Source organism: Argiope bruennichi, chromosome 6 (genome assembly GCF_947563725.1).
Source record: "Argiope bruennichi chromosome 6, qqArgBrue1.1, whole genome shotgun sequence".
Lineage (NCBI taxonomy): Eukaryota > Metazoa > Arthropoda > Arachnida > Araneae > Araneidae > Argiope > Argiope bruennichi.
Genome location: NC_079156.1, coordinates 84,231,816 through 84,254,525, shown reverse-complemented (window position 1 = coordinate 84,254,525; position 22,710 = coordinate 84,231,816). Strand labels below are relative to the sequence as shown.

Genomic DNA, 22,710 nt, shown 5'->3' with positions numbered 1-22,710 from the left:
AATCAAAGGTATTGACATCGATTCAAAATAATAATTAAACATGTAAAAATCTTCATAAACCATAATAAATATTTATTGCATATTTAACTTGAGTAATTAATCTAATTGAATAAAAAATCAGAAAGCTACTTGAATTATCAATAAATCATGCACACTTTAAATATCTACACATTTAATAATATCACGTTCAGTAGTTTCAAACTTTTTTGACAAGAGATTAACACAAAAAGCACTTTACACAAACAATCAAATTTTTATTAATTGTTTTTCATGAACACATGCCTTTAGATGGCGAATCCAATCAAGATTTTTATATTTAGAAGACAACCATGCAATTTAAGTACACTAATTATTACATACTAATCAAAATACAAAATACACTGAAATTATAGACGTAAGATATATGCAAAGGATATGCATGTTCATTCTTTACCTGTTTTGGTGAATGGGAAAACACCAGAAAATTATTAAAATGATGCTAAAAAGAATTCAATGGTTAAAAAAAAATGGTGTTATCATATTCAGCAACAGAAAAACGAGATGCATATCCTTCACATGTATGATTGAAACCAGTTTTATACAAGCTGAACTCACAATTAATTATACTCAGCATATCACAGCTAAACAATGAATGCAAGTTTACAATCAAAATGGATTACGATGAAGACATGTACATTAATTAAAACAAATCTTACAAAAAAAGGTTTACAAAATCAATATCAATAAAACATACAAAGCAAAATTCAATATTTTTTAAAACAAGCAATCAATATTTACTAGATAAAGTTTTTATAAAACATACATTTTTCAAAAATTTCCGATAAAAGTAAGTTATTTCATGGGTAGGTGAATAATAATACTGATCTGTTATATTTTTTAAAAATCAAATTACGGTTTCAAACCTGATAATAGGATTTGTTTTATCATATCTAAATACAAAAGTCTACCTACGAAATAAATGATTAAGATATAGTGAAATATTTAAAATCTGCAGTGCTATAAATTTATAATTTCCTATACATACACAAAGCCGCTTACAAAAAGATTTATTATATATTTAAAAAATTATCTCCATCCAACTCTGAGGTATCCCAAGGTTGGTTACTTTTAAAACCAGCTAAATGTACATGCCATATATGAGAAAAACAAAACTTTTATGTCTTATTTGATTGGGAACATGAATATCACATCAACATCTTTTTTGTACCAGGCAAATTCAATAATTATTATAACAGAAAACGACATCAAACTAAATAAGTCTTTATATTTTGTTCAGACTGCAATTTTTTTTTTGTATTGGTTTATTGGCAGCATCGAGAAATGAGATCTTGGAGATAGAGGAGTTTGGAGTGTTGAGGACATTTGTGCAACAAAATGGAGTAGAAGGTAGTGTGTGAATGATATTTATGAAATTGCCTGCTACCTATGCAGAACGAGTCCGTTGGGTGGGGAGAGTTGAATGGGCAGAGTGGGGTTGAGTTGCAGTTCTACTACAATAGGAAAATGATCAGAGGGAACATGGGGGTGAGGGCAGCCATGGATTCGATTTTCTTCTAACCAATTGGAGTCGATGGGCCCAAGCACGCCGAGAACAGACATATGAAGCTTAGAGTAAAAGATATAATCAATGACACCTTTGAAATCATATCTGAAAGAAAAGAAGAATTTTTAATTTTAAATAAACTATTTATTATTAAGATAAAAATGGCATAAATCATTAGTGATTAAATATAATAGACAGGTTGTTTTAGTTTAGCAATAAATAATACAAAATGACATAAATTTTCATGAATGCAATATTATTTGCTTTATATAAAAAAGTAAGCACTAAGTTCATTGGGCATAACATTTTATAAATAATTCAAAATGTTTTGTAATATATTCATAATATTTTTAAAAATAGCATATTCCACTTACAAAAAAAAAAATATTTACAATTATATAAAACAAATTGGAAGAAAATCCATTATAAATACTCATTAAATAGACATATAGCTGATTGAAATTGAAATGAATCGGCTTAAAAGAATAATAATAAATAAAAATTTATTTTTGAAATATCATAGTGTATATGGCTGTAAGGAATCACCCTACCCTTTTCACAGCAAATAATAAATGTCTCAATATGCCTAAATCTTTAATATTCATTCATATTATTGGCAAAGCTTTTTTTAAAAAATAAAAGCATGTAAGGAAGGAGAAGAAAGATCGACTATGTATACAAAAGGATAAATTTTAAGGAATTATTTCTATAATTGTTAAAAAGACTTTGTAACAAAATAATTTGGACAGTCAAAAATTATATAAAAGCATACATTAAAGTATAAGCTGACTGAACTAATTCAATTAGAAAAACTAATAAGATACAGAAAATAATTTAATGGAAAAAATTATAATATATATATTAGTAGATGCAGTTAATTTCACATAAAGAACACACACATTACCCAGTATGGAAGTTTAAATGCCTTTAAAACATATGGAAGAAATAATAGCAATATCATTTTTGGAATTAATTACAATAATTATCTTTATTTCATCATTTTTTATTCAATTTTAATTTATCATGCATTTACTGAATCAAATATAAATTTACTTCTTAATATAAGCATAAACAGCATATTAAAAAACCATCTGATTCTTATATTGGAACTAAAAAATAACAGGAAAAACTCCGGTAGTATAATTAGAAAATCCTACAAATTAAGCATCGCAAAGAAATTTGATGTTTATAGTGACTGGATAAAAATTTTATAGTATTATTCTAATTAGAGGCATGACTTAAATTAACAAAGATAATTAAGATTTAACAGTGTTTAAAATCTACTAACAAATAAATTAAACCTTGAATTGCAATATTTGTTTATCTTAATAATTGCTGTCAAAACTAAATGTAGTTTCTTAAAAACGAATAAAATCAAAATAATTTCACCTAACATTTAATGATGAGTGTCCAGCTTTTTATTCCATTCTTTTGTTCTTTGAACACATTGTGTGTTCTATTGCATATATGTGCGTGATGGTGACAAGCATTTTAGAGGGCTGCATTGCACATATGTGAATGACAAGCCTTTTCATCTTCATAGTCATGTTGCATGATACTGATCAAAATTATAATGCATTTTATATGGGTGTTTGATATTATGGCTTATGGAGAAATACTTTATGGTTTGGTTTTCGTATACTTATGTATGGTTTTCGTATATTAAAATAATAAAATACATGAGCACCACATTGCTTATATGCAAATTGCATTAAAATAAACTAAATTGATTTGGCAAAATTGTTTTAAACAATTTAACTAAATCATACATCATATAAAAAAGTCACTCATGAAATTTTCATTTTAGTAAAATGAAATAAGTTAATTTTTATATGTATTTTATACATACAAATTTTAATTAAATTTTTGAGACTTTTCTTTGAATGTAGATAACTAAGTAGAACATGGAAAATCATACTTAAAAAAAAAACAACTTACGAGTAATTTGTAAACGGCATGACACCATCATTATAAGCTCTTGATATTTGAAATGGATGGGTAAATTCATTAGTTTTTGCTGCATTACCAAATTTACTTAAGCAGTCTTTATAAACAAATTCTTTGAAGTCGCAGTGGCTCACTGATACGCGTCCAGAAGATAGATATTCAATCACACCTAACAAAAGAAAATAATGTTAAAACATGCAACAATATATATAAGAACTTTAATTACATTTAAACATTTATATTAGGTAAAAGTAACATTTATTTAGGTAAAAGTTGATGTTTAAATAGATTATGGATTAAAAATAGGTAACGGCAATTGGCAAATCTTATTTTTGAAAAACATTTAAAACGTTATAATTGACATTTTACAATTGATTATCCTTTAAATTTGAAGAAGGCATTAATTATTGGAGATTTCAATAAACAAAATAAACTAAGATATACTTTTCATTAAAAATTACCAACATAAAAATAAATTGACAAAGGAATGATCAATAAATTCAGATTATTTTACAATTAATTTAAATTTGAAATTCAATCTATTCCCTATAACTCATATTCTAATAAATAAAGATTACACGAGGCTGAATGCATATCAACTGTAGGATAGAAATATTTTCAAATCAAAATGGGGGCAATTAATAGTAGGGACAAGATTAATACAAAAGTACCAGAAAACCAAATGTGTAATTTAGAAGGTCATTTTTTTCTGACTTATTAAAATCAAAATTTGACAAAGAATACAATCATAGTCACAAAACTACATACCAAATTTCATATATATTTGTCATTGCATTCTTTGAGTTATGATGTTTACATGCTTGTGAATGTATTAACCGACAAATGCGAACTTTTTGATGGATATGGTTTCAAATTTAACATATATTTACATCTTTAAAGGTTAACAGACTTTCTCAGAATAAATCTCGTTCCAAATTTGTTAGAAATCTACAAATTTGGAGAAGAAACAATAGACCAAATTTCATTTGTCTAGTTCAAAGCATTTTTGAATTACTATGTTTGCAGTCAGTTGGGCTGACTGAATTCCAAAAATGTATTTTTCTAACTCAAGATGGTTCAAAACAGCAAGATTCACAAAATCTTGATTTTATATTTTTTGATAATTACATTATTTTTCCTTTGCATACTTCATATATCAAAAAGTTCAATTATTATGGAATTCAAACACACAAGATAAAACTTAAGTTGCATCATTACTATCAGCAAAATAATCATGAATAATAATTATACATAAGAAATACTTTTATGTCAGTTCATAAAATTATATAAATGTGTTGATTTTTAACTCAGAAGATTATAATTGCTTTTTATATCATTACGAAAATCCAAATATTATAATGATCTATATCAGCAGAGATATAAAAACAAACAACGCTAACCTGAGTCGGGAAGTGAATTAAAATCACCACAAAGAAGTAAAGGGATAACATTAGGGTCGCCTTTTTGAGGAACTGGAACATTACTCTTTTGAAGGATGTCATCCACAAAGGTTTTCATTTCATGCATTAGCATCATAGTCTGGATCAATTTTACATCAGAGTACTCAGGATCCCAATGGATATGAGCAGTGCAGACCAGAAGCAACTGAGACATATCAGTATCTAGAAACAATGAAAAATGAGTTAGAGATCTATGTTCTGGAAAAAAAAAATCGGAATACCTAACAATATTATAAGACCATGCCCCCTTTTCCAACTTCCTATCATTAACCTTCCAGTGGACATGAGAGTGGGAGAGACACACAAGAAAAAAATTCCATTTTATGTATTTTTACCACAAGGGTCTACAAAAGCATGGATTTGGATATTCTAGCAATTCCTTTCAATGAACTATAAGTCAAGATTTGAAATACGAGGCATTAATAGAACTCTCCGAATCTACTATTTCTGAAATACACATGATCAATGATAAGTTTTTTTTTTTGCATCTTCTTTGTTTGTTGTTTTAAAACATTAATTATTTTAAAAATAATGTACCTGCAACCGAAGTCACATTATTCATTTGACAAATAATAAAAAAAAGCTACTTGGAAAGTAATGTCTATGAAAGCTGGCAACTACTCCTGTGAAAGAATACACTGAGCAAATAATATCTTATTTTTACCTTTTTTCTAAAGCAAGCTAAGACTAAGTGTTGAAAAGAAAAGTAAAACTAGATGCTAAAGAATTGAATGAATTGTCATGAAGTGAAAAACTTTATTATAACAGACTTGCTCCTTTACAACATAATTTCAATAATTTACCTCTTTAAAATACATTTTATAATAATGTATCTAGAAATACACAATTTTTCATGCTAATATAGAGGGCATGCTCACTAATAAGCTAATAGAATACATTTTTTTATTGGAAAGATAAAATGGCTCATAAAATTATATTAGCATTACAGTAAATAATATCTCACAAATAATAATATTAGGAGCTTTTTTTTTGTAGATAATTGCAATAGTTTTTATATTCCAGTGTTGGTCAATGAAGCAAAATTTTTTAGTGATAATAGCTATATAATCAAGACAAAATAAATGGTCAATACCAAACTAAAATTTTCATGGAGAAAAATCAAACATATATATATATATATATATATTGCCATTAGGCAGCATATTTTAAAAAAAATTGCAATGAAATTTGGCAACAATTATTCACTATTTTTCTTTCAGAGAACATTTACTTTTCTCATTTAATTTGCAATATATCATAAGCAGCAATACAAAAATTCAAGTTCATGAACCAGTAATTATAAGTTAATATATTTTAATATTATAATATACATTAAAGGTAATAACATTGAGATAAATAATACCAGAAAAAATTATTTCACTATCGTGTAAAGCTTATTAATTATTTTTTGATGATGCACTTTTAAATGGATTTATCTTTTCTATTATCTTTACAATATATATGTTAGAAATATTTTTAAAACAGATTGAAAAGGGATCTATTCATAGCATATTATGTAAGCTACAAAAAATATACTGAAAACAAACAAGGCGAAATATTTAATACTACTTAATTTAATTCAGTTCTTTTAATATTAATAGAAATTATCACATGTAATTTTGTAATTTATTGTTAATAAAAAAGTAAACCTTGAATTTGTTCTCTTCTTGTTAATAACAAAGGAATTTTTTGGATAGAAATAATAACAAACTCCATTTAAGTATAAGTCTATTCAATAAATAAGATTTGGTAATTTAATAGTCTACGCAATATAACCAATAAAATTCCTCTTTTAATGCTACCACCAAGATGCAAATTTTACATCTTTGGAGACTGATTTATGGGGTGACTTTGAAATTAATTTTAATGGACAACACAAAAATGTAAAAAAGTTCCCAACTGAAAAATGAAAATAAGATCTAAATAATTTAAATCTTTGGAGATAATTTACATCTTTCTAGATATTTTAAATCCCCTTCTTGAAAAGAAACCATCACCTCATATAAATGTAAAATTTGAAGGCAAGAGAAAGAACAATATTAATCTTTTTCTCATAGTAGTTTTTTGTATTTAGTTTAACAAAGAAAGAAAAATTTTCTTATATAGTTTATTACATCTAAAAAATCAAGAGTGAAATAAAAAAAAAAGTATATAAGGTATATTTTAAAAATTACCATCTCTGTAAGCCCCTGGTTTTGTCTGCAAAAGTGCAGCTAAACCAATATTGTCTTTTGTCATCACTCTATTCAACATATCATCAGAACCTTCAGCATTTGCCATAGCCAACTGATTGAATTCCATAAGGTGATCTTTCACCAAGGTAAATCTGAAAAATAATTCAAAAATGTATTAATAATCACTATATAATGCATATTTTTAAACCAATTTCATAAAATAATAAAATGTGAGATTTGGACATCTAGTCCAACTCACCATAGCATGATAATGTCTGCAAGTTTGATTTGTTTATATTTTAAAATATGTTCTTATTTATAAAGCAACAATGCAGTCACAAAAATTATGTCATTAGGTCAACATTATGAAAACTCAAGATGAAGTTATTATATAAAAATAAGAGAATGTAAATAAACTACTTTTGAAGAAACACTAGTATGTGCAGAATTTTAAGAAAAATGTCTGCACATGTTAATTAGCTTAAAACACTTATTTCTAAAATTTAGAACTATTCATAATCATACACAGTATTTAAGCTAAAGAACCACAATCATGGTTTTTCATTATTCTTTAATGTTATATAAGAAGCAGGTTTAAATATGAAAAAGGCAATCACCATGAAAATAAAACTTATATTTTTCAAGATTATTTATATTTTTCAAAATTAATATATTACACAAGTTGATTGAAGCAGGATACTATCATGAATATATTTAAAAATGTTACCCCTAAAACTGTCACAAAATTTAAAAAAATTAACATTAATGTTCCTTAAGTTTTTTTAAAGGCATCGGACAATTATTATTTTAATAATTTCACTTGTTTTTAAAAGAATTTCCCAACTTGAACAAATTTTTTCAAACTAAAGTAGATAACTAAAAATATGTCCTTAAAAATACAAATAAACCTTAATTATATATAACTAAACTAATTTATACAAGTAAATGTCTAATTTAAAATGCGAATGAAAAGGTATCCACTATCATTAAAAATCAGCAAACTTTTCAAATAAAATAAACGGCATTATAATTTTCTCATTGTTCATATTTGTGCTCTTTAGTTAATAAAATAATGAAAAAAGTACAAATCTCATTTAGCCCAATTTAAGTGGGAGAGAAAGCTTTAGTTTTTTTATAATGTATCATTCATATAAATTCTGTATTTTATTTTTTGGTATTCATTTTTATAAAATTATCCCAGAATTTTTATGTATGACGTTTAAAGAAATACAAATCACAATATTTCTCCTTACAATTGAAGAGATCATGTCCAAAAATGTGTATTTGTATTCTTCAAATTATTAATCAATCATATGTTTATTTAAAATACAATGAATCACATTGCCACTTTTATCACTAAGAGTGAATAATTAGTTCTTTAAATTATGATTCAGAAAAAAAAAAAACCCAGAGTGAAATAATTTTAATAATTTAGACTTAGGACAAATTTGTTGGAAAACACAATGGCATACTTACTTATCAGTTTTGAAAAATATCGCACAACCATCCACATGTTTCCGTTCATTTTCGGACATAGTTTTTGCACGAGATTTTGGTGAGAAAATTCCATCATAACCTTCTTTCTTTAATTCTGGTTTGAAATATCTGTAAAACTGTTCTGTTTCAACTTCCTAAAAAGTAAAAAATATATTTAGATTTTTTTCAGGTGGTATAATGTTTTTAATAATAAAAATGGCATTAAAATAATTATTAACTTTTTATTAAATTAAAACTGATATCAATTTAAGGAAAAGCTATTTTTAACACATAAAATAAGTTAAAAAGGAAAACCAACTTCATTGACATAATATTCCAATTTGAAATTAAAAGTGTTATTTTGTTTCAGACATTAAAATTTTGTCTTATATTAGGTGAGAAATTTTACACTTGAACAGGAATTCCCTCCTTTGAACTTCTACATTAAACAATAAGCTACACATCTTGCACTAAACTTGCATACATAATTGATATTCAATAGAATTGGTTTTGGGTCCAATAATTATCTGCATTTGCAGCATAAGGAAATTTGTAAAAATAAATGATAAATTTTAATTAATCTAATCAAAGAATTCTTTTCTTTCTTTTTTTTACTATCCCATATAATTCAAAAGTAATAGTAGAAATATGCTTAATAGTAAAGAGTGGGAAATAACTAAATTCTTTCTATATTGAAAAATTATGATTTAAACTTTACAAGAGCATTGGAAAAAACAATATAGTGTCTACAGTTATCAAGGCAAAGAGACATTCAAATTTTTTTTTCGTACAAAATCAAATTAATTAAAATTTTTTATTTTGTATAAAAAAAATGCCTTTATAAAAATAAAGATATTTTTCCAGCATTAAAATTTTTTTTTCTCATTTCCCATAATGAAATGTTAAATTTTTAATATTCTTTTGCAGAAATATTGAAAGAGAATTTTTTATTGCACGAATAAAAGATTAAAAGTACTCAAAAATATAAAATGTACTCTAGTTTTATTAAAACTTAAGAATTATTGATATGGTCAATAAAATCCCAAACAATATATTTCCATTCCTAAGATATATTTATATTTAGAGCATTTGCTTGGATTAATTTCAATAGCAAATATCATGCTGATTGGCATTCAACTTTATCTTTTTAATGTACTGTCAGAGTTTATACATTTAACCTTAACACTTAATCCAACAATTTTAGTTACTTCTATGGTTAGAGGGAAAAAAGTTAACTGGTTTGAATGTATTCCAACTCTTTCAGAGTTTTGAATCCATTTTTCTGTGTGGAAACAATGTCAATGGATGCATAAAATTAATAAGTATAATTTAAAAAATCACAATTGGGATTGCTAACTATTATATTCATCAAATCCTAAAAATACACTTTTTCTAATAAATCATCAAAAGGTTATTACCTAGTTACGGGGAAAAAAAAACAATTTTAAAAGTCCCATCAATGCCATAATATTTTACAGACATTTAATTAAGTATAATAATAAATGCATTGACAATTGCAAGAATAAGGTTTTGAGGATTCTCTTCTAAGAATGCAATATTTTTAAAGTAATTTCTTCTTGTGTGAATTAAATTTAATATTTTATTATGTTGATCAGGTTGTTTTAAATATAAGTTAAAATTTGAAAAGATACATTTTATGTACATTTAAGGATACAAGAAAGATACATTTAATGATTGGCAAGATACCACAAGAATTGATAAAATTTAATTCATATATACATAACAAAATAATCAGACTTCTAACTGTTTAACAAATGACTTTGAAATAATTTTTCATATTTTTTTAAGGCAACAAAGGGCTTTAACAAGGCTAATAAAAAGCAAATAAAAAAATCAATATAAATACATGGAAAAACTGCTACAAGATATTTAAAGGAAAATACAAACACACTACTTAAAAAACAACCATAGGTAATATATGTTAGCAAGTGAATGTTATTCATTATGCTCTGTTCAGGAAATATGTTAACAGTTGATTAGCTAAGTTGAACATCTCATTTTGAGGCCATATAAAGATTATTTTGAAATAGAATTTAAAATAATTAATCGTATTGAGATATTAAGATAAAATTAGAAATTGAGAATGATATTAATGCTATAGGAAAGTTCCAATACTGAAGTTCTTTTGATGATTGTGTCCAATATGTGTTCCCAAGGAGGAATGCAGCTTCCTTATATGTTTGTTCAATTAACAACTTTAAATACTCTAAATGGCATTTCAAAAATTAGTTTGAAAATATTCAATTACTTCCGGAAATACTGTAGAAAAAATTCATTAATGAAATCTCTACTACTAATAAAGATGAAAATCTGTATGTATGTATGTATTGGCAATCTACAGGAAAATGTGACCTACAGCTTTAAATTTTGGCATTTATATACTTTGGTGGGTAGAAATGCGCACTTTGCAGCGTTTTTTTTTTAAATAATTAAAAAAAAAAAAAGCTGAATTACGCCGTTTTCCAGCGATAACTATCGTAAATATTATTGCACAAAATTGAATTTTACACTGTTTCAAAATTTAAAAATTATTTTGATGATATCAAATTTTAATAATCGTATGTCTCTTTCCTGGATTTTAGCAACGTTTTTTTTTGTGCCTAATTTCCCACAATTGATCACATAATTGCTTTGAAATTCAAACTGCTTTCAATGTTTTATTAAATATTTTCATTATTGAAAGCTAAAGGAGAAAGTTTCTGTACAATATTTGTATAGTTTACAAGACGACTAAAAAAAAAAGTTACAGCACCTTGAGAATTAGAAAATTGGTGAACAGGACAATTATGAATTTAAGTGCTATGATGTCATGGGATTTGATTCTAATAGAATAGTTCATATACATGTAGAACAGAAAAAGTATTATTAAACTAATACGAATTATATTTCAATTCATGCTTAAAAGTATCATAAAAATTCACAATTTGATGTATGAAAATATTTTCAAGAGAGAATCATGAACATTAAGTTCTGCATAAGAAGTTTAGTTGCAAGTAAACGCAACCAAAATACCCGATGAATCAACTGGTCACCAAATTCGGTTAGTATAAAATAAGAATGTAAAATCACCCAGAGTTTATTCAAAAATGAATGGCTCAATCTAATCCAATTTTTTTTATATATATATTCACGGTAAGCATGAATTTTAGACAGAAATACAACGATTATTCGAAGAATTAATGATTCATTTATATAATTGGATTTTTTTATTTTCATGGTTAAAATTACTTTATTTTACTTTTTTATTTGGATAGTTTCATGTATAATTTTTTCACTGCGCTTTTCAAAAAAAATCCATGAAGAATGATTGAATCTTGGCATGTAGGAATTTTAAAATTAATTTAAACTGTAGAATTAAAGACCAAAGATACTCATACAATTTTCTATAACATTAGAAAAATGAGGTATAGTCAAATTTTTAAGCAGTTTTTTTTAAATGCAAATGGCAACACAATTTGCTTGCAAAACCTACAGAATGGGAAGTAAAAGATCTTTCGACAAAAAGTTTTTTTTAAAGTAATATATGAAAATATATAATCTTAAAAAAATAAAATATGTAATCTTAATATTTTAAAATTACCAATATAATTTTAAACGAATTGTAGAGAAAACAAAAATACTTACTTGTAGAGAAATAATATCAGCTTTATAATGAAGAAGTTCTTGTAAAATATTTTTTTTCCTATAAGACCAATCTAGCGCCCAATTTGGGCAATAACCATACATTTGACGTGTAGCATATTTATCACAGAGAATATTGTAGCACATGACTGTGAACGAACCTGAAATAAAATAAAAACAGTATTTTAAATATTAAGAAATTTCCATTATTAAAAAAAAAAAATTCTTATTGTTTACAAATGAATGCCCTTTTTTTAGTATATGTATAGATTTTATTCGCCGTTATATAAAAAAAAGCAATTTCTCTCTTTTATTTTTCCAGTACAGCTTATTATAATAAATTAAAATCAAGAAAAAAAATATCAGAGCCTATAATGTATTTTTCTTAACAGAATGTGCAAAATTAATTTATAAATTAAGCTTTTTTTTTGCTTAACACCTAAACAAATTATTTTGCAGATGAATATAGCTTCTTCTTTGAAATAACCTTTTAGAACAACCAACAGATTGTGAACTTCGTACATGTTAAAGTACCAATCTTAAAAGAGAAAATCAGCTGGAACAATACGGATTTAATAATATTGACTTACAAGAAGATGTAAGTTCCTGTTCATTCATTATAATCCATGGCCTTTGAGGTGGATGTGATGACGGAACTGAAAAGTAAAATGGGGAAAATAAACATGAGCACACACATAGAAAATTAATGCAGATAATTATATTTTCAATGTTTAACGAAATTATTTCTGCACTAAACAAATATGCAAGAAAAAAAAAATTCGTAGAAATGGAGAAGTTTCGAAACTTTCGTTTACGAAAGATTCTTGACTTATTATTTGCATATACATAGAATGATTTAAAAATAGAACTTCTCAGTCAAATTGTAAATTTTCGCTGCTCTTTTTTTTATGAAGATTTAAATGAATCGAGATTTGTTAACTATAAATTTTATTATTAAACGGTAAAATAATTAAAATATTAAGAATTTTATCAAAAAATAATTCAACAGAATTTAAAATCGAAATAATTATCTTAACCAGCGCCAGTGGTCTCCAGAAAGCTTTGTAGCATATTCTTTAATAAACTTGTCATGCTAGAGAACACTTTGCATGGCATTGGCGAGCAGTAGTTACGAAATATTAACTTCTGGCGAGAATTTAAAGTTTTTACCAAATCTATCGTTTGTTCCTTGGCGATTAATTCCTGCCATGCGGAGATAATACACAAAACCGAATTTGTACTTTAGACCCGTTTTTCTTAACCGATTGAAACAAAAATTTGACACAAAATTGCACTTGTAGTCACAAAATCCCATACCAAATCTGATATACTTGAGTCACTGCGTTTTTGAATTATCGCGTTTATATGTTTCTGACAGTAAAGATTGACAGATACTTAATTCGTTGATGAATTTGGCTCAAACTTTGACAAATTGTCTACACAACACATGTTAAATCTGTGAACATAATTTTATTTATCTAGCTCTCTTCGTTTTGTAATTGCCGTGTTAATGTATATTAGGACTGTCGGTTAAACTTCCTCGAAATGGATTTCACTCAAAATTGGATAGAAATCTACACCTCTGGTACAAAGACCATATACCAAATTTCACCTTTGTAGCTCAAAGTGTTTTTGAGTTATTTTTGTCACAGATATTTTCCGAACTCAGGAAGGTCTAAAACTTTGATATTCGTCACAAGAAGTTCGAGTTCGAATTTTTTAACACTTACTATATTTTCTCGAAACTACGTACATGAGAAAGTAAAAAAAGGTACTGAATCTAATCCAAAAGTTATTAATTAGTTAAAAAGTTATTATGATGAATTCCTACACATAACAATTTTAATAAGGATTCTTCTACTAAATACATTAGATACAGAAGAGATAATCTCTACATTTATGAAGTTCACACAAAACAAAAGCAGATAAATTAACTTCTCCCCCCTGCCCAAGTTTATTTTTTCTAAAATACAAGTATTTAATAAAAAATTAATTAACTAACAAAAACCAGCTTTTACTAACAATTATTTTTTTAGATGACATTTATTCATTTAAGAAATCTGTTTTCGAAGTAAAGAAACGAAAAATAAAATAAAATAAAACGTCAGATAGGTCATTTGAAAACAAGTCAGTGACACTGAATTTTTTTTTTAAAGCCTTTAATCCACACCAACGCATATATAAGGAAACCGCCAAGTTCACCAAAAAATAGGTTGATTTTTTTTTTATCCCAGCAGAAAATAATTATATTTTCAACGCTTCACCACACGCACGATTTAACAAAAAGAAATAAAAAGGGAATTTATTTTCCCCTTCGGGTCTTGACTTTAAAAATCGACGATATAGAGGCTATTTTCTTTTTTAACCTTGAAAGTAGCACAGCTATTCTCCTTCAGCATAGATGATGCTTTGCCATGTTCCACTCGCATTTGCAAAAGCAAACAACACGTCGCGGACTGATTGTTAAGTGTGTCATCTAGAGTTTTTGTTGCGCATTTTAAATGTTATTTTTATGTAGATATATTGTGAATAAATGTATGGGCATACAAACGAAGGAAGAACAATGAAAAGCATCATTTTATTTACTGTTGGTACAGGTGGAATCGACGAAAAAAAAAAGTGATAATCATACAACATTTCATAGCACAGAAGAGGGATAAGCTAAAAAAAGAAAAACGACAATTTCGACAATCTCCTCCGCTTTTAGTATCTGCTCCATCAGAGCCGCAATTCTACGATCGTTGAACCTATGGTATCTTTTAAAAATAGCGTCAAAATTGAAGGAAAAACAAAAATATAATCTTTATTATATTATTCATAAAGTAATATCAAACTACTGTCCCTTGTCATTTATAAGACTGCTTGAAAAAATTGCAGAGCATAAATTTCCTAATATTTATCAGTAGCATACAGTTTTGAATAAGACAGTAATATCTTAAAACATACTTTATCTATGCCTATAGAAATTCAATATGCAAATCAAGAATAACGGAAAATAATAATACTCTAACTTTATATTAGAACAGCCTGAATTTTCCAATCTTCACAGCTGTATTCAATTGTCTAATTTTTCTTGAACAATGTAAGGAATATATGAATTTAAATTTTATGTTTCTATCACAATAAAATCCAAAATTAGAAGGTAACAGTAAAGGGAGAAAAAACAAACAAACCAAGAACAGAACAAATGTATGGAAATGTTATAGAAATATACTCTCAAATACATTTCAAGCATATTCAAGAGCTGAATTTAATCTAAGACATCTAATCTAAATCTGAATTTAATCTAAGAAATTTTTTACAGAAACAAATTCTTAAATATAATTTCAAACCAATGCTACATAATCAACCATTCAATTGATCTATTTTAAATTAAATGAATAAATTGAATATAAAAGATCGAAGAAAAATACGGATATGCACTCGCAAGATAACAAATTTCAAACCGAATTAAATAATGATTTTAATTTTCAAATTAAAATCTCGTTAAATTTGAACATTTAAAATGTACCTTTTTCAAGGTAGTATCAATCCATTCTTCATAGTAAATATAGATTACCTTGTATAGAGATACCACCATAAATATCTACTGCTCCTTGAAAAGATTTCCGTTCATCTTATCAGAACAGAAGTCGTTCTAAATTTCTTGGTTTATTTAAAGTTACATGAGAGACCAAAAAATATATTTTATTGATAAGGCTCGAAATTAAATAACAAAGTTAACATTTGGAGAGATTTTTTGGGTTGCCTTATCAAAGACAAAATTACGAACTACTCAATAAATATCAACAGGCAATTCCTTTTCTTCTTACAATGTAGAACAACGGACTGCCTATTCACTCGAGGTCAGCTTCAGAGATCGCAGCAATCATCTTATACACTGCACTTATAAAACTTCAATCAATAAGATATTGGGTAGGAAAACAAGTATAGGTAAAAAAAATCAATAATATTTTATCAAGAGTTGCGTAGTTGCGGGTTTAAGATTAAAAAGAAAGTTCGAGAATAAATTATTATTATTATTAATAATAAAAAAACCACACAGTCTTTTGCAAACAATTTATTCATATAGACAAATAACTATTCAATCCATGTACGTTACAAACTTTAGATATTACAATCTTTTAAATTTGTATTTGTTATGACCTATTTCTTAAATTTGTTTTGGAGGATACTAAGCAAATCTGTCAATAATTTTGCTCATATGCCGCTAAAAACAATGATAAAATGTTCGATTATTGATAAAATATCTAGTTACGATGCTGGTATGATATATATATATCCTGTAAAAAATTAATTTGTAAGAAACAGTTTTATAAAATTATTTATAGGTTGTTTTATCGCATCTGTCAGTGGACGAAATTTACTGCCTTTTTTTTATTATCAGTAATGATTTATCATAACTGCATTAATTAAAACTTGATACGTCAATTTCTGCAATAGGAGTTACGCAATGCACAGAACTTTGATAAAAATGCGTATATCTATAATATTTTTGTTAACTTCTTTTTACAGACAGCGATTATGATAAATTAATTCAAACGATTAAAAAAACCCTTATCAACAACAGATTTAATCAAACTAATTTCAGCATAGTTATACATTAAAAATGGATCTAAAGCAAACAATCGGATTAACAGGCTGAAAAGATAAGATGGACTTTTTGCAACATGAAATCATGGCAATATATATATATATATATATATATATATATATATTCGTGTTTCAAAATTAAAACTGGAAGTTTCTGACAGCAAAATGAATGAATTTTACATATATAAAAGAGTCGGTCGATTTACTTTCCCGGTAGCAGTATGCGCAAATTACAAATCTTGACCTACATCTGCTCATGGATTATGGCCATACTATCAGCAGTGTAAAAAGAAAGCCGTTTCACAAACAATAGCAGCCTTAAAAGATATCGTAAACAAAGAAGAGGAAATAAAATTTTGCGGCTGAAAGGAAATGCTAAGGCAATCCCACCTTTCATCAAAGACAGTACAGAGAATTAACTATTTTTCGAAAGTTACGAAATGCTATTAGCATCTACAGAACATCAAGTGGGAGGCAAACGTATTCGAAACGCATCATATATTCGTAATAAATGAATTATGTCAATGGAAAAAACCAACAGCGGTAGCTTTACTCTCAATTCATATTGATGAAACATTTGAACCCATTTTTATCAAAATACACCTGCTTTTGCGTAGAATCATTCGGCCGTACGGCTAACGTTCTTTGTCTCTTAAAAACGAAAAGGCGTATGTTGTTGAAAAGTCAAACACCAACCTTCAACGAACACGGATTTATTGAGTAATGGAATCCTCTGTATCTATATAAAGGATTGTGAAAACAAGGCCGATCTACTATCCAAATGAACGTTATTAAGATAAGGCGGAAGGCCTGTTGACACATCTCTGAAGACAAGCAGATGGATTTATTACAAAAACGGACGGCTAAGGCTATCACAGCAAGGCATGTCAATGTCGAGCAGTTGGATATCCTTTTAAAACCTCACCGGGCGTCTGATGCCCAGTGAATGTCAACATTGTAAGTTACAGCTTTCAACACCCAGTTTTCAGGGACGAACAAGGTTGAATCGCTTGAAGCGAATATCGTACCTTGCCCTCCCAACCTTCTTCTCGAGGACAGCAGAGTTAGCGAACTCTGTAATAATTTTCAGAGTATTAATTAAACACGTAGAACAAGTGCTCGTGGGATTTTGCTAATTTTGAAGTCATCAATATTTTCCCTGGCATCTAACAAGTCAATGCCAGTAGTTGTAAAAGAAGAGAAGCTATTTAATTTGCCATATAAAAAGGAAATATATAGTTTTTGCTTACATTTTTTCGAAACGGAATGACTACAATCCACAAATGGTTAAAAGATTAATTTGTGAATCAAGAATCCAAATAAATAGGAATGTAATGAAAAGTTCATCATAAATATGGGATTCTAAAAATCTTATTGAATTTTAACAAATGGAAGATATTATATACAATTCAAATGTATGGTATCAAAATAATCACGAGCACATTTTGCAAATAAAATAGCACATTAGAATAAATTATTCTAATAAAATGTAACCTTAATTTTTATAAAATATTTAAGAATCACAGATTTTGAAAATTATTATCACATAATGAAATTAGATGTTACTCTTTACTATCCTACGAGTTATTAGCTAAAAATACATGCTAGATGATAACCAGAATGCAAATAATAATATTACAATATGATAATCTGACAATGATTTAGGCATTAATACGAAATGTATTTAATTACATTAACATTATATATGATGAAATAGCCCCAATAAGTTTATTAGATTCATGTAATAGAAGAAACATACAGCGGGAAGATCCCAATTTAAAAACAGTCAATTTATTATTAGATGCTCCCCAAAATTAGAAATCATAATTTCTGCTTTATCTTTAGTAAACTTTCTATCTTGGTAATGAAAACAAAATATTAATTCTTTCAGAATAGTAAGCTGACATGCATAAGAAAAACAGTAGGAGGTCGAATAAGAATTTAACACGTAATTCAACAAGTTTGCTCAAAGGATTAAGAAAATCAGAATGTGGAGTAATAAATAGGCCAAAACATTAAAAAAAATTACACAGACGTCAATTATGAAAAGGGATTAACAGTTGTTTAACACTTTGTTGACCGGTGACGAGATAACTCGTCTTTTCATGCCCGAACGTTGTTGACCGGTGACGAGATAACTCGTCTTTTCATGCCCGAACGTTGTTGACCGGTGACGAGATAACTCGTCTTTGCACTTTGATATATTTTTACCATACAAAAAAAAATTATTAGTTATTATTATTATTATTGTTATTATTAGTTTTACTATTGTTTTGTGCAAATAAAATGTTTTGAAAATCACTTCGAATTTTATTCAATTACATTTTTTGCCCCGGTGACATGAGATATTTTCTATATCAAATAGCGGGTGCCATGCATACATTTTTGTGCGAAATGGCCGGTCAACAAAATAAATTTTTGTATGAAATTGCCGGTCAACAAAGTGTTAAGAAAGATTAGTAAATTTTAATGTAAAGCAGGGTGTCTTAAGAAATAAGTTTGGAATAAAAAAGTCGAAAAACATTTCTATCGTGATGGCGTTAAACGATTTCAAACATATATTTTTAAATATATATAAAAAAAGCATTTTTTTATCAATTTGTTTTCTAATATGCATTAAATAGGAATAATGATTTAAATACCATTTTATATCACAAATGTGGAATAATGAAAGCAGACGGACTACATGCAGCTTTTAACAGTTCGTAAACAAATGACCAAGAAGGTATAGTATCTAATTTACAGCTAATGATTAATCAATCTGTAAATTAAGTTAATCTGATTGATGTACAATAGTATTATTACAAATTAAAAGTACATATATTAATAATATAATATCTTATCAATAAATTAGGTTTATTAATTATGTCTGGTTTGTAAGTTTATTAATTGGTCTAGAATAATTATTAATTTCTAGAATAATTATTCAAGTGGAATTCCTAGTTTTTGATTTGTCTTGAGCCACAATTGCTTAGGTAGGATTTATTTGGCGAAAAGACAAGGAGAGTAATGGTAAATGCTATATTTTATAAATGTTCATCCACTACAGAAATTTCCAAAATGCTCAAGATTTTTCTTAAAATTTCACATAGCGAAGAACGAAGCATTATGAAATTCGATGTTATTATTATTATCATTAGATTAGTATCTGAAAACATCTCAAAGGGTTGTATCTTTGATCAAAGAGATTGTGAATTTTCATATATTTTTTTTCTTCTTAGGCATCAATTATAATTTTAAATTAAGGCAAGAAAGAATTTTTAGAAAATAAGGCTTTTTTTCCCCACTAAAATGTAACAAAGAAATAAGAATGCATGACAGAAAATTCTCTCTATATATGTTAACCCTAGAATGCACGACTTGTTTATTTATTTATTTATTTCAAAAAAAAAAATCTATATTCTTTGAGCATATAATACAGGAATATTATTGAAAGCAATTTTAAATTATTTTGTTTCGTTAAATTAAAATGTACCACATGGTTACATTATGATAAACAACATGTCAATGATACTAATTACATTATAACACTTCTGAATTAAAAATAAAAATCCTTTTCCAATAAAATATTTTTTTATGCAAAAAAAGATATTTCGATGGTATTTTTAATGAAAAAAAAAAAAAAAACTATTCACGCAACAGCCATTTTGCTATCTTTTCATGTTTCCAGTTTAAATTTAATTCTAGATACGTTGGTGTTTTCTACAAATATTTATTAAAAAGCATTTGAAAAAGGGTTTATAAAACCCATTGTAGCCCTTTGTAACAATCATGTGAAGCTGATAAATGGAAATAAAAACGTGTATCCAAATGGCTACACGAAGCACTTGCGGGTGAGTAATAGCTAAAGAAAACAAAACAAAAAATATCAATATTCTACACTTTCCAATAGCATATTAAATGAGAAAAATATCAATTTCACCGTACGAATAAATCCATAGAAACCGCAAATTCACAATCACTAGTCACAAGTTCGAAACTTTTTCACGTTACTTGCAAATAATTAAAATGTACCATACACAAAATATCGTCAGATCAGTCCATGCTCTTTAGTATTCTGGCTTGTGCACTTCAAGAATACGTATGAAATTCATGCTATAATAATAATAATAAAATAAATAAATATTAAACACCGAGCAAGTTCATGAATGAGAAACAAGTTCAAGCTCCCCCCCCCCCATACGCACTTCCCCGGTATGAAAGACAGACTGCATGTCTACGAAAAACTAACCTCCACATGCCCGGCGGATTCTTTAATAGTCGGATGCTTTTCTTTGCGTTATGAAAGTGAATGACCAGCACAGCTGTGCTGCAAGATTAAAAATTAAAAGAAAAAAAATCGCAAAAATATTTAAGTTATTGATGAAAAGTTTCATCACGGTATCTAATACAATATCAAAATATTGAAGTCACTCAGGTTTTTTAGAAAAAGGGGGAAAAACCCCCCTCGCAATGGAGTTATTATCAAACTTTTTCACGATTTCGGTTTGCCATAACAATATGTAATTGCCACGAGAAAATTATTAAAAAGCTTGCGCTTTCAAATGAAGGGGTCATTTACTTAAGACCTTCGTTAAAAAGAATGACCTCAAATAAATGAAGCATCATCGGGATACTAACCTTAATATTCTCCTTTTAATTTTGCTCTATAAAAAAATTAGTTTTTTTTAAATGTACATGGTTTTCTTTATCAAATAATTTAGCAAAGACAGTATAAATAACAAAGAAAAAAAAGGAAGAAAACTTTTCAAGTTCATGGGAAGTTGAGTACATTTTTTTTAAAATCCCCATAATCTTACAGGAAAAGAATACTGATGTCAGAATCTTATAAATGCTGCAGAGTTAGACATAAAAAAAATTAATTATAGAGTAGGGTAATTTGAAAAAAAAAATAACTATAATTAAATTTGCAGACAGCAATTTGAAATATTTTTTTTAATACGATCTCTCCAACATTCTATTAAATACCCAACAAAATTATACTCGATTTTCACAGAATGCTATAGCAGAGATACAGATAGAGATTTCAGAAATTATTGGTCGACTTTTGAAAAAAAAAAATATTCGTGGAAATTGTTCTAAGGCATTTCTTGACATTTGTAAACGAAAATAATAAAAGAAATAATCTTGTCTGAATTTCATTAGAATTTCCGCATTATTTTAAATCGTTTTATTCATTTAATTTTCAGGGTAAGTTAAATTTTTGTGAAGGAAATGGCGCTATTGAAGGCTTTATTTTCCTTACTATTAAAAGTCACGTGAGAAAAGAGTTTGACAACCTTGGTTAAGATTAAAGTTATTTAAATATAGAATAAGAGTGCCATAAAAAAATTTACATCGAAAAGTATTTTATTACATAATAAAAATGCACAAAATCATAAAATGACAATCATTTTGAAATACAAACAAATGTTGAAAAGCTGAAATAACAGATAATATCAAAATTTAAATCTGACAATATATTTAGATACTTCTTTTCCAAAAAGAAATATAAAAATTCTTATTAAGCTTGTATTTTTCTTTTTACTATCTCGTATACTAAGTATAGATAAAATATTGTAATCGTCAAAAAATTCGAATTCTAAATTTTGGCGCATCTCCACGTTTTAAACCTCCGAAAGACATATTTCTGGCAGTCTGTGACAAAGATAACTAAAAAAAAAAAAAATTTGGGCTAGATAGATAAAATTTGGTATATGGTCTTTACACTAAATTCGGAGATTTCTACCAAATTTTGAGCAAAATCCGCCAGAAGGAAGCCTGTCCGGCTGTTTGAATACAAGTTAACACGATAACTGCAACAAAACGAAGAGAGCAAGGATCGATAAATTTAATACATAGAATTAACATGCATAGTATAGACACCTATCAAATT

At 27.0% G+C, this 22,710-nt stretch overlaps 1 protein-coding gene across 3 annotated transcripts in view; it reads right to left on the bottom strand.

Annotated features, from left to right (window-relative positions):
* Window positions 1–502: 502 nt before the first annotated feature.
* Window positions 503–22,710, bottom strand: part of LOC129971401 (CCR4-NOT transcription complex subunit 6-like) — a 186,849-nt gene continuing 164,641 nt past the window's right edge. For all 3 annotated transcript variants that reach the window (XM_056085141.1, XM_056085140.1, XM_056085138.1), the window contains 7 exons: window positions 12,833–12,898; window positions 12,246–12,403; window positions 8,601–8,755; window positions 7,125–7,276; window positions 4,891–5,112; window positions 3,482–3,659; window positions 503–1,648 (listed from right to left, as the gene is read on the bottom strand). In XM_056085141.1, coding sequence (XP_055941116.1) covers window positions 1,420–1,648; window positions 3,482–3,659; window positions 4,891–5,112; window positions 7,125–7,276; window positions 8,601–8,755; window positions 12,246–12,403; window positions 12,833–12,898 — 1,160 coding nt within the window. In that variant the 3' untranslated portion in view covers window positions 503–1,419. The remainder of the gene's footprint in view (window positions 1,649–3,481; window positions 3,660–4,890; window positions 5,113–7,124; window positions 7,277–8,600; window positions 8,756–12,245; window positions 12,404–12,832; window positions 12,899–22,710) is intronic.